At 39.7% G+C, this 16,880-nt stretch overlaps 3 protein-coding genes across 5 annotated transcripts; 1 reads left to right on the top strand and 2 right to left on the bottom strand.

The window, feature by feature from the left end:
- Nucleotides 1-1,380: 1,380 nt before the first annotated feature.
- mrm2 (mitochondrial rRNA methyltransferase 2) lies at nt 1,381-4,230 on the bottom strand. Its single transcript, XM_079365662.1, has 2 exons — nt 3,857-4,230; nt 1,381-2,804 (listed from the first exon to the last, which is right to left on the bottom strand). Exons 1-2 carry the CDS (start codon nt 4,143-4,145, stop codon nt 2,368-2,370), a joined length of 726 nt encoding a protein of 241 aa, XP_079221788.1. The 5' UTR covers nt 4,146-4,230; the 3' UTR covers nt 1,381-2,367.
- Nucleotides 4,231-4,315: 85 nt separating this feature from the next.
- nudt1 (nudix (nucleoside diphosphate linked moiety X)-type motif 1) lies at nt 4,316-7,476 on the top strand. 2 transcript variants are annotated; one of them, XM_079365664.1, is made up of 4 exons: nt 4,316-4,686; nt 4,786-4,946; nt 5,242-5,387; nt 6,552-7,476. In XM_079365664.1, exons 2-4 carry the CDS (start codon nt 4,795-4,797, stop codon nt 6,722-6,724), a joined length of 471 nt encoding a protein of 156 aa, XP_079221790.1. In that variant the 5' UTR covers nt 4,316-4,686; nt 4,786-4,794; the 3' UTR covers nt 6,725-7,476. The 2 variants fall into 2 exon arrangements, with proteins under 2 accessions (XP_079221790.1, XP_079221789.1); XM_079365663.1 differs by having other exon boundaries at nt 4,317-4,665.
- Nucleotides 7,477-7,675: 199 nt separating this feature from the next.
- On the bottom strand, nt 7,676-16,774 carry snx8a (sorting nexin 8a). 2 transcript variants are annotated; one of them, XM_079365660.1, is made up of 14 exons: nt 16,501-16,774; nt 16,342-16,408; nt 15,509-15,636; nt 14,767-14,896; nt 13,670-13,860; nt 13,148-13,268; nt 11,794-11,930; nt 11,573-11,653; nt 11,323-11,483; nt 11,011-11,140; nt 10,854-10,922; nt 10,196-10,345; nt 9,166-9,315; nt 7,676-8,706 (listed from the first exon to the last, which is right to left on the bottom strand). In XM_079365660.1, exons 2-14 carry the CDS (start codon nt 16,376-16,378, stop codon nt 8,626-8,628), a joined length of 1,566 nt encoding a protein of 521 aa, XP_079221786.1. In that variant the 5' UTR covers nt 16,379-16,408; nt 16,501-16,774; the 3' UTR covers nt 7,676-8,625. The 2 variants fall into 2 exon arrangements, with proteins under 2 accessions (XP_079221786.1, XP_079221787.1); XM_079365661.1 differs by lacking the exon at nt 15,509-15,636.
- Between the last annotated feature and the right edge of the window lie 106 nt (nt 16,775-16,880).

Genomic DNA, 16,880 nt, shown 5'->3' with positions numbered 1-16,880 from the left:
CCACAGAGGAATTTACATAAATCCCACAGTCATTTTAGGATCATTTAAATCTAAATAGCAAAGGGCTGAATAATCAACAAGTAATGAGAAGTAAAATTGGTCATCTGCTTGTATCTTTCATGATCAGCTTCATCAACAGGCATGTCTGCTCCCCATTCATTGCAAACAATCATCTTTAGAGGTCAGTCCCTTTCTACGCAGTTAATCTCACCAAGAGGCATGAATGTTTCAGTTCATACAGTATTACTCATTACAGCCGAGACAGAGGCTAAATATTCATGTATTCATGTGAGCCACCTCTTCTTTTGCTGCCATAAATGCTAATTTAGTGCAGATTAATCATCTAATTTTCATTTTGTAGAATGATCAGACTTAAAATGTCAATTAAAGGATCATCTGTTTCCATTACCATCGATAGTGCATCTGTAATTGGGATGATTTTTCTTTTTAATGAGTAAAGATTATCCAGTTATTAAATGATTTATCAACTAAAATGAAGTAATGAATGAATGTAGTCAGATTGAACAAGAAAGCCATCTTTTTTTCTTTTTTTTTTTTTTTTGGAGGGGGGGGTTGGGAATCCTCAAATTAAAAAGAAAACTTCCATGAGGTTGTTTTTTTTCTATTTCTTCCTGAACCAAAGAAGAATTCAAATTCATGATCACCTCTTGTTCAGTGTAAGAAACTTAGGAACTCGCCGATGGGGGCCAAAATTACACACATTCCATTTCTATTGTAATCCTTGTCAGTAAGAAATGATAAGAACACTAATAAAGACAATTATTTGTAGCTACAGCATTGTTAGAGCCTCATTTGGGTCACCCCACCCCTCAAAGGTGAAGTTGGTTCAATCCACTCGTTGTGTGTCTTAAACTAAAGCAATGAGAGGGGATGTTTTTAAGGTAATCAAGCTAAAAAAAAAAAAACATTAATATTAATGATTTCATTGGAATGGGTTGAGAATAAAATCCTCTCCAAAAACACAAGTAAACATTTTTTGGAATACTGAAAGTGTGCTGTGTAGCTTTAGCAGCTCCACTTACTGATAAACGAGGCAAACTAAGCCGTTCATCCTGACACATTTGCAGTATGCAGCAGGAGGGGAGAGTGTCTTGTTTACTTGACTTTAACTCATGTAATCCTTTTTCAGTGCAAATGTGTATATTTGTATTATCTGGCAAACACGATGTCACGTGTTCATCTGGAAATATTTGTACACCTGATATTTATGTCCAACCAAATAAGCTCATTACTGACTCGAGCTACAATGAATAATTGGTTGTTATTCATTTCTTGGCACATGAGGGGACCATCCCCCATCTATCTCTCTTCACTGTTGGACATAATGAAGGTGTAACATGTAAAACGCATCAAGAAAAGTCCAACTAACAAATATTTATTTATTGCAAAATCAAGTTTATTATTACATTTTATGATGTTTTGAGTGAAGAGGGCCCATTAAGGGTGCATATGCACTGGCTCAAATGTATATACTGTACATGAGGCTGTTTTACATTTTGAATCCTTATTGAGATTTCTGAGATGCCACACATGAATGGCGTATTCCCTCCTGCGGCTCTGAAAGAGCCAGCCTTTAATTACATTACCAGCTGATCTGCACTCTGGTCAGAGCACTATCACATTAGTATGAAAGAGAAGAGACAAACAAAACAATAAAACCAAATAAATACTGTTTGCCAGACTTCTCTGTGTACTGATTGAAAAAAATAAATATATTAAAAAGAAAATGTGTCTACTATGACTGAGAATATTTTCCAAGCAAAGGGACATCTCTCCTCTGTCAGAGAGCAAAGCCAGTCAACACTCGCAGGCTGCCAAGCTCCGGCATCATCCCACTTCCCATTAGTCATGCTGGATGTGACTCTTATGTGTTAGGTTTTCCCTTCCTAAGCCCTCAATGAGAGAATGATTACATATTTCTACATGGCTGGCAGAGCACATTATTAGCATAAGCAGTTCTGTTAAATGACATTCTGTAAGAAAGCAAACAGCAGACTGACAGTAGAACAAACACTGTGGGGCAAACAATAACTGGAGAGAACACACAGCATTGGGCTCGTGAGGAACATCACTCTTGGTGATTCTTGCACACGTTTACATATCACTGCTTCACTGCTGCTACTGTGTTAAGTTTGCAGGGATAAGAAATCTGCACCGACAGTATGTAATGTGTACCTGTGCCTGCAGCTGTGATGCTCACTGATGCCTCAACAGTGCCACCTTTTGTTCAAAGGTAAAGTGAGCGTCTTAATTAATGTTCACACCAAACACAGTGTACACTTGTTTGAGTATCCAGAGAACACTTCTATTTTTTCATTTGAGGAGACACGTGTGAAAAAGGGGCAACTACAATCTCTTTTCTTGCTTTCTGTACATTCCAGCGAAGAAATACCTCTCAGCTGAGTCCTTCCTGCTTGCGTTTGGTTTTAAAGTCCGAACACTTCCGAACACGCCGGAGAGTTTCTCCTGGAGTTTATGAGCGAGGATGCCGTCCCAGTATTTACAAAGCAGAGACCCCCCCGGCTGTAAAACCTTCGCGGCCAAGTCAATCAAAGACAAACACATCGAGATGAGTTTCTCGTGGTCCATGTCTCGAAAACCGCTGGCGTTGGGCGCCATGTCGCTGAGGATGACGTGAGCCTGGCTGTGTGGGAGCAGCTTCAGCAGCTTTGCGTGTGTGGCAGGGTCCGTGACATCATGACTAGACAGGAAGTGGGCACCATCCAGAGGTGGGATGTTCAGCAGATCAATGCCAATCACGGTACCACGTGGTAAATCTGGGTCTGCAAAACAACAGATTGTTAAGGGGACATTTCTGTAGGATGTGAACGTGTTAATGTGTTACTTCCTTCATACCTGATGCATCACAGGCTGACGCTGTGATGTGGTTATGCAACACAAACATAGGTGAGTAACTCCTACCACACAAAGAAGAGGGTTTCATAATATAGCATTACATATTTGGATAACTGGAGCCCCAAACTATAACGGAAAACCTGTAAGCTGTTACATGTTTACCTGTCTCTTCGAGGTTTTGGTTTTACAGTTTTCCACATTTTGCTTATAGACATGCAGAAACTAAGAAAGCTGGTGTTTCTGTATTTTAAGAGTAGCATTACTTATATTTATTCTAATTAAAGGACTGTAAGTGTTCTTATATGCATTTATACATCTTCAGTAATTACGTGAATGTCTGTCAGTGTAGACAATGTGCGGTCCACTCCCCATCCATTCATATAAACTGCAGATTACAACTTTTGAATTATTTTTTACAGAAATTCTAAGCTTTTACTTAATGATGTGTTTTAACACAAAACAAAAGGTGGTCAAACCACTTGGAAATGATCCACCGTTATTTGCAATAGTAGTTGTTGTAGCCTTTTAAATGATACTTTAGAGTTGTTATCTAACTGTAAGCCTCCACAAAGATCAACATACAAAACCCCATACACGAGTAAATACACATAGGTACATGGTAACAACATGGTGGAACCGGAATTATGATAACTGTTGAATAGTAACTGGATAGGACTTTTAGGACTTTTGTAATAAGATGAGTCAAAGGCCCTGCAATAATTATGTAATTTACAACAGTTTTAAAAGCACAGAGGGAAAATCCAATAAGACTCCATAAGATGTTTCCAGATAAACATAAGCAAAATCCCTTATCATTCAAGGTTTGTTGACAAGATCCACTGTTTTTGCGCAAAGCAGTGAGTGAGGTGTAGAAATCATCCCAACCACTCCATCACTGCTAAAAGAACACCTTAATGTGAATCACCGGTGCATTACACCGTCTGGTTTCCCTGTTAATTTGTGCAGCCTGCTGTCTCACCTATCCCAGCTGAGTTGACCCTCTGGACTGCCACCTGGCTCCAGGCTCCTGGTGCAGCTCCGCAGTCCACCACGCTGTATCCGGGCTGTAATATATGAAACTTGTCATCTATCTCCAGCAGCTTGAAGGCGCTCCTGCAGCGGAAGTTTAGTTGGTGAGAAGCTTTAACATACGGGTCTTTGAGCTGCCTCTGCAGCCAGCGCTGCTCAGCACCACTTTTACTCTTCACCTTTTTCATTAAACATGGGGAGGAGTGCAGAGATCTCCTCTGCAAAATAAACCACCACATTGTTTTTGACTGTACACGGGGTCATTTGTACTGTGGAAATAACTGCGCTTGCGCGGAAATACAACTTGCCATTGGTCAGAAATTGCGTAACACCTTAATAGGTTCCCAAATGTAAGATTGTTAACAACGGTTCCTACCTGAGTTTTCTGCTCACCAACAAGTAATATTTAAAACAGTTTGTTACACATGACATTCGCCCTATATTCTATTATGGACGACAGAGTTTAAGGTCGAGGTTTAAGGTGAATTCAGGCGGGTGGTTTAATGGGGAGACGCGTTTCTAGTGGAACATATTTAGAGGGGACACATTAAACTGATTTATAAACGATATGATGGCTAGGTGGTTCTTGTCTGACGTTGATGAGACCAAGCCATGGCTTTTAGGCATCAGCGCGTCATGTGACGTCGTCTGTGCCGCTGCACGCGGGATTCACTCAACCCGAGGTGGCGCGTGTGTGTTGTGTGTACTACACCGACTGCTTCCTTTCCTCTGTCATATCTCAGAGTTGGTCCATTTGAGGTCATACATTTGTACAGGCAAGTATGTTCAAACTCAAAAATAATGCCTAACAGTCTGCGCTGCGTCCTTAGTGATTCACGTTTTGTGTATCTTAAAGCCTCCTCCTCTTTCTCGCCTCAGACTGAGGTCATGTTGAGTCCCAAGCTGCTGACCCTGGTGCTGGTGGTCCGGCCCGGCAGAGTGCTGCTCGGCATGAAGAAGAGGGGGTTTGGGGAGGGGAAGTGGAACGGGTTCGGGGGGAAAGTGCAACCTGGAGAAACCATTGAAGATGCTGCGAGAAGGTAAACGCAGCCATTGGTCAATCAATGCCAGGAGAAAGAAAAGAGTGACAGTTTTGATTTATTTGCTTTATTTACAACCCTTTTTCTTTCTCACATGAAACATGATTAGTTGTGATTGCCTCGATGACAAATTCTCAAAATGGGAGAAATGAATAATATATAAAGAGAAATAGATTCCTTGTCTAGGAAGCACTGATGTTATCCCAGCACTGTCTTCTCTGCTTTTAGTGCCCATGTGAAGTGCACTGTAAGTTGACTTTTAAAGTACACAGTATCAAATATTAATCCTTTACAGAGAGCTGCAAGAAGAAAGTGGTCTAACGGTGGATGATCTGAAGAAAGTGGGAAATATCAAATTTGAATTTGTTGGAGAACCCCAGCTGCTGGATGTCCATGTTTTCAGAGCCGATGATTATAATGGAGAACCGACAGAATCAGAGGGTAGGTTCCTACAGCACCACACACAGCTGTGAGCATGTCATGGTAAAGTCCAGCTTAACCTTTTTTTTTTATTTTTTCTAGGAAGTGTTTTTGTTATTCATAATCGTAAGTTTTGAGTTACATAAAACCTGAAATCCTGCTGTTTGTGCACTTTTTTCTTCCCGCAACATTAACCGACTTGACCTTAATGTTTACTCTAAACGTCTGTCTTTTATATGTTATGCTTCCTTACGTTTAAGAAAAAAACAAAATCAAGTTCATTCCAGTTGTTTTGCATGGATAGCACAATAAAAACAAAATAGTCCACCGCACTGATCCTTCTGAGTGAAAGGATTAAAACTGTTCCCTGAAAACTTGTGAACTTTTTCACAGACGTGGCTGTGAGCAAGAGGAGCATATTAGTGAAGGGCAAAAATCTATACGCGCTCTCCGAGTGGTAAAGTTTAAAGACCATAAATACACAAAGGGAAAGAAGAGGCCTGGGGCTGAAAGAATGCTGAGACCTGCAGTGATCTGTGTTTCCTGTAAGTTAAATTTAGGTCAACAGGGTGATGCTCAGAGACACAGGAGGAGTTAGAAATTAGCGTGCCAGAGTCTGAAGGCCAGGAAAAGTCAAACGGAAAAGAGCTGAAGAGATAAAAGGAAGGAAGAGGCTGGAATGGAAAGTTAGTGGCGAAGAGAGAAAGCAGAGCTTCGAACAATGATTTGACAACAGCTGAAGATGAAGAGGAGAGATTTCCTCATTTTATCACACAACACGCCCCCCCCCCCCTTTTTTTTTAACTACACCGTTAATGGAGTTTAGCAGGGAAACCTAGACTGATTTAAGCCTCAAATTATTCCTACTCTCACTAGTCCATCTGGAGTTTCATATTAGCTGAAAGGAATAAGAGAATAGATTGAGTCCCCCAATCTTTTGCATTAGTGTTTAATATGATGTATGAACAAGTGAGATTACGAGAGAAAAACAGAACTTAACTGAATTGTTTGTTTTTTTTTCATTATTTTTATTATTTTTTAGAGATGATGACTTGATATGGTTGTAAGGCCTTATGTAAACTGAGCTGACTGAATACAGGCTCACAGTAGAAAGTGTCTAAATCATCATCGAAAGTGTCTTAAATACTGTGAAGTCTCGTGATTATTTTCTCTATTTTTGTCCAGAAATGAGGCCACGGTGGTTTGAAAACGACAAAATCCCCTTCAGTGAGATGTGGGCTGACGATGTCATGTGGTTCCCCCTGCTGCTCCAGAACAAGAAGTTTGTGGGATACTTTAAGTTTCACGGTCACGATGTGATCCTCAGCCACACACTGGAAGAAGTGGAGGAACTTTGAAGCAAAAACGGAGGAACAAAGTGCCGGTGAACATTCATGAGCGAGACCCGAAACAAAGACAAAAAGCATCAACGTTCGCACTGCTCAGAGTTAGTTGTTTAGCATCATTTGAGGGAGGAAACAATCTGACATGGATGACTTAAAGCAGCAGTGTGTAGGATATAGTGGCCACTTGTGGTGAGAACGCAGATTGCGACAAGTTTATACTGGTTTCTATAGTTGGTGGTGGTTCAAAAGTCTTCTTTAATGTGGCAGGCCGGCTGTACAGCCAACTAGTTCGTCCTCTCAAAAGTTTCCGTAAAAACACAGGCCGACCCCGCGTTTTATAGATGTTTGTATATATAATGAATCAAAGACATCTAATTTCCAGGTGATTCTATATCAATAAATTCTCACTCATGAATATATCTGAAAATAGATCCAGATAAATCTATAGACCGATCCTTTAGAAGAAGTATTTTAACTTTAAGTCAAAATATTTTAAATGTGTACTGCTTTTTTGTTTAGTAAGATCACTCAAATCATTTAAAAAGGATCAAAGCAGGAAATTGCCATTATGGGGTTTTATTACTGAGAATATTTGATTTAACCCATTTCAGGAAAGACTTCTTGAAAAAGATATTTACATTATCTACAGAGATGTTTTTTTTTTTTTTATTGGAACCTCTGCTCTGTGCAAGTCAACTTTGTACCCAATATTAAGAACAAAAACATTTTTCTAAATAAAATAAAAGTTGCATGTGTGCACATGATTTGCATTCTGTTATTTTTCATTTACACTGTTGGAGAGTATTCGAGAGGAGACTATGTGACAATGTGTTTCTGACGCTTCAGATGTCAAATGGTCCACTGGGAGTTTTTGTAACGAAACGTGCCAAATGTTTCTCATGCTACATGTCTAAAAAGCAGCATGTCTAATGGTGTTTAGAATAAAACAATGTACAGATTAAGTTTGTGTTGATACACGTCAATTATTCATTTAATCTATTTTGAAGGCAAACATTTCCAGTGATTTTAGGAAATAAAAGTAGTGATGATTCAATTTCAACTTTTTAAAAATTGCTGTCGGGAATTTTGCAGAGCTGTTTTTCAGGTGAATTTCTATCATACATCTTTGGCAGTTAACAAGTAGCTTATAGTGTTTTATTAATTCACATGTCAGATATTTGCCCTTTGTAGTATAGTTCACTTTGAGAACAGGCTTCTCTGAAACGGCTGACAAACTGAAACTGGAAAGCCGAAAGAAATATATCAAAGGTAAGCTCCATTACAGCGAGAGAAAGAGACTCATGCTGCTCCACATCTGTATGAACTAACATCTGTATCAAAAATACCAAAGTGTAAAAGGACTCCGTATGTAAAAACTTCAGGAATGGAGATTTAGAATAATTTTAACCTTAAACAGTCAAGCTTTCTATCCCTCCCACCTTTACTCAACAATCTGAAGTGTATACAGCTTCTGACACGATTAACATATAAACAGATGCCTTAAGAAGTTAGTTGGAATGCACAAGTATACTGTCATCTTCCACATCTGACATGCTGGCTGGTCCCTTGTAAAATTACATTGAGAGTTTTTTTTTTTCTTTCCTTTCTTGATTTTTGACTTGGAAATGATTTCCTCATCTAGCCGAGCATGAGCTGTCTGATTTCTGAGCCTGCAATGTTTTCCAGTTGCATGGTTGATGATCAAACCAAAAACAATTCAAGAAGTAGAGTTTACTTTTTCTTCTTTTTTTTTAAACAAACAAAAAAAATCCTCGTATTAAATGGAATGTTTGATGGCTTTGTAAAAGATCACAAAGTTTGGCGTTCTACACTTTCAGTAGCGCGTTATTTTCCTGGTTGTGTCCCTCATCACTGGCTGTGTTTCTCTCCTTCCCCTCGACTTTTCAGGTTTTTCATATGGGGGGCTTCAGTCCATTATTAGTGCCAAAAAGACACCCGAGCTTTGGCTGGAGGTCATTCCAAACCTCGCCCATCTGGAAAGAAAGCAAGCAGGTCAGTTTGTGACATCATTGTGAGACTCATAACACCAACAGAAAAAAATTGTCATTCTAAATAGTTTAGTGAAAGTAATTGTAATCATGTTTTAGAAGAACATTTTAGCAGAATTATCATAAAGCCCTCTGAGAAGCAAAGAAACCTTCTCACTATGTGTTCACAGGGATCAAAGTGAGAAACATTTTGCTTTAGGTACCTAACCAAAGGAACAGAGTGTGCTTTATTGATTTAAAATATTCAAAGGCAGATGTGGGATCCAGTCATTCGCGTCCTAAAAGATGATATTATTCATACAGTGTTATCATCCATCATTATTAGTACTTCTGTCGGACTATAAAAGGCAATTTAAACCAGGTTTGACCCTTCTGGAGTGTCACAGAAGCGACGACGCAGAGAAGCATCTGTAGCAAAATGATTTCCCCGACAAGCGGCCTCACCTCTCTGTGTCCTTGGACCTGAGAGTTAACAAAAGCGCCCAGAATGTGGGATGTGATTGGAAGGTAGATGAAGATAAGCTGGGTCTCCTGATGAAGGCAGAACAGGGAGAAGTAGTTCCGCAGCTCCATGGTCTGAATGGCATTTTCTTGCTATTAAAAGGGGGGGAAAAAAAGACGTTATCGTAAATGTCACAACTCGGGAAAAAAAAGCTCAGCTATTTTTGGCTGCTCGTTGTCTGTCTGAAACTCTGTTACTTGTGTTGACATTCTTAAAAAGGAGATTTTTAATCTCAATGAGTGTTTATCTTCCTGGTTAAATAAATGAAAAAAGAAAAATAAGAAAAAAACATCAATACTAATTATGTAAAAGTGAAATAATCAAAGTTTGATCACTTTGCAGATATTACGAATGACTGATAATATCAGTTTAAAGCTTTAAAAAAAAAAGCTGGATGTTGGGTCAATCGCTCCAGTCCAGGATAAAACATTTTTACTTTTAAGCTTTAATTATAATAGAGGACAGGACAGTATAGAGTAGGAAATGAACAGGGGCTGAGAATAACATGCCTGCTTTGAGGAGCGTGGCCTCAACACATGGGGCGCTAAAGTTCACTGCCAGGTCAACAGCAGCCCCCAGAGTAACAACTTTACATGTACTCAGGATGAATCAAATCCACTTTAAAAAATGTTTTTATTCCGGCAATACTTAAGTTGAGAACTAAGCATCTGATTGTAAAAAGTCTGTTTATACTGTAAGTTCCATTAGCTGTACTCTGTGAGCTAATGAGCAGTGTTAGCATGATAACGCGCTAAGCTAAGATGGTAACCTAGCATCAGAATGTGAGCAGATTCACTGTCTGCATATTGGCATGCTTTAATAAGCAGTGACATATGTAGTTTGTTTTACATATCTAACCACGTATTACCTACCCAATTTAGTATTTTGTTTGTCAAATCCTAATTGCTATAAATTAAAGCATCCAAGAAGCCTTCAAATGTGGACAGAAATCATGTGGAGAGACTAAGAAACCTGAATGATTCGTGACTCCAGCTGCTCCACAGACGCCTGCTCTTTGGGCTGCACTGTGGCACTCATCATCTGCCTTTTCATCATGCCGTATTTGTGCAAAGCTCTCTGATGCTCGTGGAGCACGCCCTTCTCGTGACGCTCACACAGATCCTAAAAAAGAAAAAAACACACACAGTCACATGAGGTTCCTCTCATTTGTCTCTCAATGGTCGTATGCAAGTATCAGTAATGCACAGAAAGCCAAGGATGTTGGAAATCTGTCTATGCAAATGATGAAATTAGCATATATATTAGAGTTCACAGATTTAATCAAAGCCATGTAAAATTCGACTTTATCTGCCCACTAAACAATACCTCTTGTTTGATATCCATAAACAACATAAATAATAGGAACATTTTTCCACTGAGAAACACTGTATAAGTAGGATGTTAAATTAATTGCTATGTTGAAATTAATTACTATGCGACCTCAAAAGATGTGTCTCCTTGTTGTGTTGTTCCATCAGGCACACAGGGTTTATAAGCTGAATTCAGGGTTAAAAACATAACTGCAATGTTTCATGAGAAGTGCACAATTCTCTGCAATTTAAAACGCAAAAACATCAAAGCGGAATCCCCTCTCACATTAGTCGGACTTAGGTTAAATGAAGGCACTCACTCTGTAGGATTGGAGCAAATCCAGGAAAACGTTTAGTTTTTCCACGACATCATCCTCTTCCCGTCTGCCCTGAGGACATCAATAAAACATAGAAAACAGAATTTATGACAAATGTTGGTCCGGCAGAGCGGAGCAGGTGATAGACTGAGGGCTGTACCTGCTGAGCGGCTTTGTCAGACAACACAGTGAACTCCACAGACAGACTCTTCAGAGACTGACGCAGGGTCCCCCAGGTGCTTTGTGAGGAGGCCAAGGAGGGAAGAGATGAAGAGTCTGAGCCCAGCGTACTGCAGGAAAAACAAACAGAGGCAAAATGAAACATTGTAGTGTCTTAGCTGCAAAACTCATGCTCAGCTAACCACTATGAAAAGGCAGAAAAAAAAAAAGCTTTGGAATGTTATTAGCCTAAAGTTTGTTTTTCAGAGTCCAAAATCTCTGGATCCTTGATAAAAATGTTGGAATTAAATACCTGAGCTCTCTGCCAAACATGAGAAGATCTGTGGCATTCTCCTTCGAGCGCTCGGCCATTTTCTCGGCTCTGTCACGCAGCTTGTTGAAACTGTTGTGGATGTTTCTGATCAGCTCTCTGCTTGTCGAGAACTGAGCTTGAATGTCAGAAGGGAGATATTCCTGCAAACAGATCAAACGGATCGCTCTCTGAAATTTCAATTTAACATGAATTAGTAAGGGTTTTTTTTTGAGTGCCTACTATTACCAACCTTTGCTAGTGTTGCAATTCTGTTGGTCATGAACTCATCGCCTGTTTTCTTGTAAGTGTCACGCAGCTTAGTCTGAACATCCTGTGTGGGAAGAAGGGTGAGGAAAAAGACACTGAGTGGCTGGAACAGGATGCAGTGTAATTCTCAGTCATCATGATGATAATGCGTTTTTTTTTTCAGCAAGCCCGGGACAAAGAAGAAGTGACAAAATGACAACATACGGAGCCGCTGAAGGTGAGGAAAGTCTTGACTAGCTCATCCTCGGAGAAGAACGGATGCCGCGCCACAAGGTTAATAAATCTGTGGAGAGAACGTCTTCGCCCCTCAATGAACTCCCGCTCAGAGACAGAGGTCAGGACTGTGGAGAGATAACAGAAATCGAACGATTTATATTGGTAGGAAAGGGAAGAACACCATGAGAACACATTTAGCAGTTTGTGTAAATGCTGAAGCAAAAATAAAGAGACTCAAAATAAAGAGTCTCTTGATTTTCAGCCTGTCAGTTTTGGCTCCAGATGGGAGCTGGGCTAGAGATCCTAAATAGCCACATGTGCATGTCTGCATCTGTTTAGGCCTTGGACCAAATGTGTTAAAAATGAGATTAATATTTGGGTGTGGGGTCGGATATAAGTCTGCTTAGCAGAGCTCTTTGGCAGCTCTTAAATTTGACTGGGTTAGAATCTGGGAGCTATGCGAGCGTCTGACACTAGAACACATTCATCTGAAGGCTTTGACAAGCAACAGTTTTCAAATTGAACTATGGGTAATGTAGGAACTCAGTTTTGAGAAGGAAAGTAAATGTTTGACCCTTAACAACTGTTTGGTTTTTTTTGGTTTTTTTTACTGCGGCCCTTTTTTAAACCCTAAATGATAGAACGTTATATACAGGAAGTTCATTGTTAAATATGTCTTTAAATTCACTGTTTTCAGAATCTGACTAACATCCTGTAAAAATGCAAAAATTCCTCTGCACTGATTGGTGAGAAAAACAAAAAAAAAATTATTGAAGTGCTATTGAAGCAGACATTGAGCTGCACTTATGGGCAAGAGTAGAGGAAAAAACTGAGTTGTTGGGGTAACAGCTTTTCTCCTGTGATACATTTTTGACTAATGTACTTTGAGAAGATCTCTAATTGAGTCACTGTACAGATTCCTCAGTGTCTGTGTGTGTGTGTGTGTGTGTGTGTTGACATAATTATCATTCTAAAGTGACAATCAGTCATTGAGAACTGCAAAAGGCTCATTTTACGCATCACTAGTTTCCTTTTTCTTTGAGGCAATAGCCTTGATGAATGGTAATGGCTGTGTTTGAATTCAACAGAACCTGCAGGAGTAACAGTTTGTATTCAAACTCTTTGCTTTTTCTTTTTTCTTTTTTTTTTTTTTACTTTGTTAACCAAAAGCAGTTTAGTTGAAGGACCACTCATGAAATGTACAACTAACCTTTAAGTGAAAACATGAAACAAAATGATTGGTTTCAGAAATAACAACTCTTAACAAAAGGGAGGATATGCTGAACTGAAGAATCACGAGGGGGGAACTTGTATAAGCCGGGGTTCAGACAGAGTAACATACCTCCTTTTAACATTCTTTTAGGTGGTAGTGCCGGCACCACTCTGTAGGCAAATCTCTGAAGCAAAACCTCATGGAACACGTCGAAATCGCTGTAGCGTCTGTACACTGATATCTTGTATCGCTACAAACCAAAAAAAAAAAACAAATCAGGAAAAGGAAAAGGAAAAGTGGAATAAACTTTTAGTCTTCAGTTAAAAGTTTAGTTACACGGCTGATAACAGAAAAGCGAATCAGATCTTTAAATTCTGACCGCAAATGTCTGCATAACAAAAACTCATTGCCAGTGTTTAAGTGGCCTACAGTAAATGTGTTTCTGCAGTGATTAGCATACACATTTTTTAACTTGAAACCAAATTCAATGCCCACATAACCATGAAATGAGTAGTTCCAACATTAAGAAAAAAGGTTTCACAAACAACATCCATCACCAAAGTTATCAAAGTGTGAGACAAAGTGAACTTTTCTTATCGTTGAGATGTATTTTTGTGTTTCCATGCAGTAGGATTTAATAGGAACCCTTGCCTGGCTGGTGATCTGGTACTCCACATGTTTGAGAAACAGGCCCTTCTTCTCAGGTATCAGCTCCACCTGGACTGTGTCTCTGGACAGCAGCTTGTCCAGCGTCTGCGACAGCGTCAGCACGTCCTCCTGAGCCGGCTGCATCCTCAACGCACTCAAATCCCTCGGCTCACCAAGCAGAGGTTTTGGCAACTCTGTCAAACACACAACATGCACCACACCAACTTCTAATATTTGTTTTTTTTAGGATTCCAATGAATCATTTATAAAGGAATGAATTGCTTAACAAGGAGGAATGCTTGGGTTGAAACCACTTTTCTTCTTTCAAGATAACTACGTGTCTTGCTCTATTTGTCTCTGGCTGGCGTTGGATAGTGCATAGTGCCCATGTGATCGTTTATTCCAGTACATTCCAAGAATGTCATGAATTGAATGTAATGCACAGCGACAAACCAAAAGAACTTGTTCTTGCACAGAGGAAGTGGCATGCAGCTCGCTGCCACACTGGCCACACCTGAAATAACAGAGAGAGCTTTAAATAATCACAGAAGGTTGGGAATGGCTCGAACTCAAGCCAGCATAATGGCTACCTCTATGAAAACCATCAAGTTCCCCTCTATCATCTTCCCACTGTGGGAATGGTGAGAGGCAATACTTGTACTCGCTCAGGGTTCCGAGACAAAATACAATACAAAAAACAACGCTGAAGTCGAGCTAAATTTGTCCTTTTTTTGGTAAACGAAACTGGAAATACAGGCTGAGATTTATTCATGTCTCATTCAAATACATTCCCTATAAATATTTTTAAATGTTTCTTTATTAACATTATTCTATTACTATAACAATATTATGCTGTGTATCATATTGAAAGCAATAGGAGGGGGCGTCTCCCAGTAATAAACTGTCAGAGAAAACCTATAAGTAAAGACATGTAGTGTATATGTGAGCCAATAAAAGAGTGACATTTGCCCTGTGCAGATGATAAATCCGAACAGTGGAGGGATGGCTGAAGTTGTCCTTGGATACACAGAGGAATTGTCAAGCTACTCATTAAGCAAAACCTTTAACTGCTCTGCTGTCACTGTGCCACTTCTGCCTACCTTGTATGCAGTTCTCCAGGAGTTTGGGGCTCGGCTGCTTTCCCTTCTGAGCAAAGGCAATCAAAGCGAGTGCTTTATAGAAGGACAATTTACTGAGGAATCCGTCTGAAGAGTCGACATGCTCAGCAATCTGAGGGGGACAAAGACAACATGACATGGAGATCACCGGTTTTTAGAGCAAAATCTAATTTCAACTTTGGTTTCACATTCCTGTCGTCAAAAAGCGCTCACTGGACACAAAGGTCAGGAAGAAGTAAATTCTACTGATTATAACAGGAATGACACACTCAAAGCAATTCATCACACTGATGTGCTGTAGCCCACATTTCACTAACATAATCCAACTGACATACCCTAAAATATTTCATCAACAAATGATAGAAGCCACTGTCTTTAACAGTCTGATAGCAAACATGATGCTTGAACTACCTTTCTGTGAAAATGCAACACCTACCTTCATTACCTTTAGCGTTAATAATACATTTAGGATTTTAACTTACTCATGTATTCCTTTGGTAAACAACATCATTCTCAGCATTTTAAAAACCAATGACATGTTGTTATCCAGACTGTTGTTTTTTCTTTTACTAATTGTGAAAGGGTGGAAAACCTCCAAAGTGTAAATCAAGTTAAAAACATGAACTTAAGACAAGATGTGAAAAGTTTTTTGTTTTTTTTTAAAGACTGTTGCATCATCTTAAATGATATGTCCCCCACAGTCCAGTACAGTGTGAACCCTCACCTGGCCTAAAGCCGCCTTGGAGAGATCGGTCCTTTGGAGCAACCGCTGAAAAACTTCAACCTGCACTCTGTCATCTGTCCTACAGCAGATGGCCTCAAATACTTCCCTGTAATAGGCAGGAACTGAGCCTAAAAGAGGAACAACACCTATAGCATCACATCCACCCAAGGATCACAAATATTTGATCAGCAGCAGTATGTTCCTGATTATTTTTCTCCTAAATATGGGACCTTGCTTTACATCAGTGGTACAAACTGCTGGGGTTGTGGTGATCTTCACAGCTTAATTCAGAACTGCTCATTTTGTTTCTCCTCACATGACTTTAAATACTGTGCCAACACATGGTCGGCATGCAAAGGGCAAGACAATGAGTTTCAGCAAATGATCAACCGATCACAGATTATAGTGAGCAATATAGATAAACAGATTTTAAATGACTTCAATGATGCCTGCTGATCCTCTGCTGAAGTACAGCACAATACAGCACAGGCACTTTTTCACGTGGCAAGAAAAACAACATTTATATAGTTTGATAAACATGTTTCCCCTCTTTAACATTAACATTTACAGTCACTGTTGCTCATCGGGTTTGAGGGAATCGTTAACCGCGATAAATCATCTTGGCTGCTTTTCAGATGGACTGACTTGGTTCCGAGATCTTAATGTACCCAAAAGTTCTCATTGGTCAGTTTCCCACCGCGACCACACTAAACGGTATAACTCATTTGAATAAAGCAACACGGCATTTTTTTTAATAGCTATGACATTGAAACACAATGTAAAACAGCAAAGTAGTTCAGAAATGAGATGGCAACAAGTTTGTCGTACTGTACCTTCATTGATCTCTCCTGCCATGGTGCAGTCTGTCATGTGAGCACAAGAGCACCTCCATGTGATTTCCTGCAGAAAAGAAAAAACAAGTCATTTATTTCTTAAAGTTGTAGTGAGCGTTGGTTAAAGTCCAAGTTTGGAGTAAAGCGGTGCAAACTGACGTTGATGTGTTTATGGCTGACGCGTGTGTCACATCCTGGTGTTTATTTTTATTAAGTGTAGAAACAGGGATTTGCGGTAATTTCCAGTCGTCTCCCCTCTGACTCTAGAAATCAGCAGTTTTGAAATGCTGCCCACGTAAAATCAACGTGTCTGGGACCCGTGTCGTGTTTCAAGGGCCGGTTTATTTCCTGGTTTCACTTGTGTAACTTTCATTTTGTTTAGATTGTATGTTCCCGATTCTTCAAACGAGCCAAGTAATGCGACGTTCAGGAACTCCTGCTTGTACTGCAGCGGCTTTTTTAATTATTAATTTATTTCTATTGCAAGACAAGACACAATACACTCACAAAACAAGACGAGAGACAATTATAGGACAAGC

This window comes from Symphodus melops, assembly GCF_947650265.1.
Source record: "Symphodus melops genome assembly, chromosome: 17".
Taxonomy (NCBI): domain Eukaryota; kingdom Metazoa; phylum Chordata; class Actinopteri; order Labriformes; family Labridae; genus Symphodus; species Symphodus melops.
Note: the sequence above shows the minus strand (reverse complement) of the source record. Positions and strands in the feature narration are given on the sequence as shown.

Excerpts from the sequence above, each read along its gene's own strand:
- mrm2 (XM_079365662.1), bottom strand. The coding sequence starts at position 4,145 with ATGTGGTGGTTTATTTTGCAGAGGAGATCTCTGCACTCCTCCCCATGT. Across the intron at positions 2,805-3,856 it reads GGTCAACTCAGCTGGGATAG|ACCCAGATTTACCACGTGGT; the intron begins GTGAGACAGCAG and ends GTTGTTTTGCAG.
- nudt1 (XM_079365664.1), top strand. The coding sequence starts at position 4,795 with ATGTTGAGTCCCAAGCTGCTGACCCTGGTGCTGGTGGTCCGGCCCGGC. Across the intron at positions 4,947-5,241 it reads ATTGAAGATGCTGCGAGAAG|AGAGCTGCAAGAAGAAAGTG; the intron begins GTAAACGCAGCC and ends AATCCTTTACAG. Across the intron at positions 5,388-6,551 it reads AGAACCGACAGAATCAGAGG|AAATGAGGCCACGGTGGTTT; the intron begins GTAGGTTCCTAC and ends ATTTTTGTCCAG.
- snx8a (XM_079365660.1), bottom strand. The coding sequence starts at position 16,378 with ATGACAGACTGCACCATGGCAGGAGAGATCAATGAAG. Across the intron at positions 11,484-11,572 it reads GAATTGCAACACTAGCAAAG|GAATATCTCCCTTCTGACAT; the intron begins GTTGGTAATAGT and ends ATCTGTTTGCAG. Across the intron at positions 11,141-11,322 it reads ATGTTTGGCAGAGAGCTCAG|TACGCTGGGCTCAGACTCTT; the intron begins GTATTTAATTCC and ends TTTTTCCTGCAG.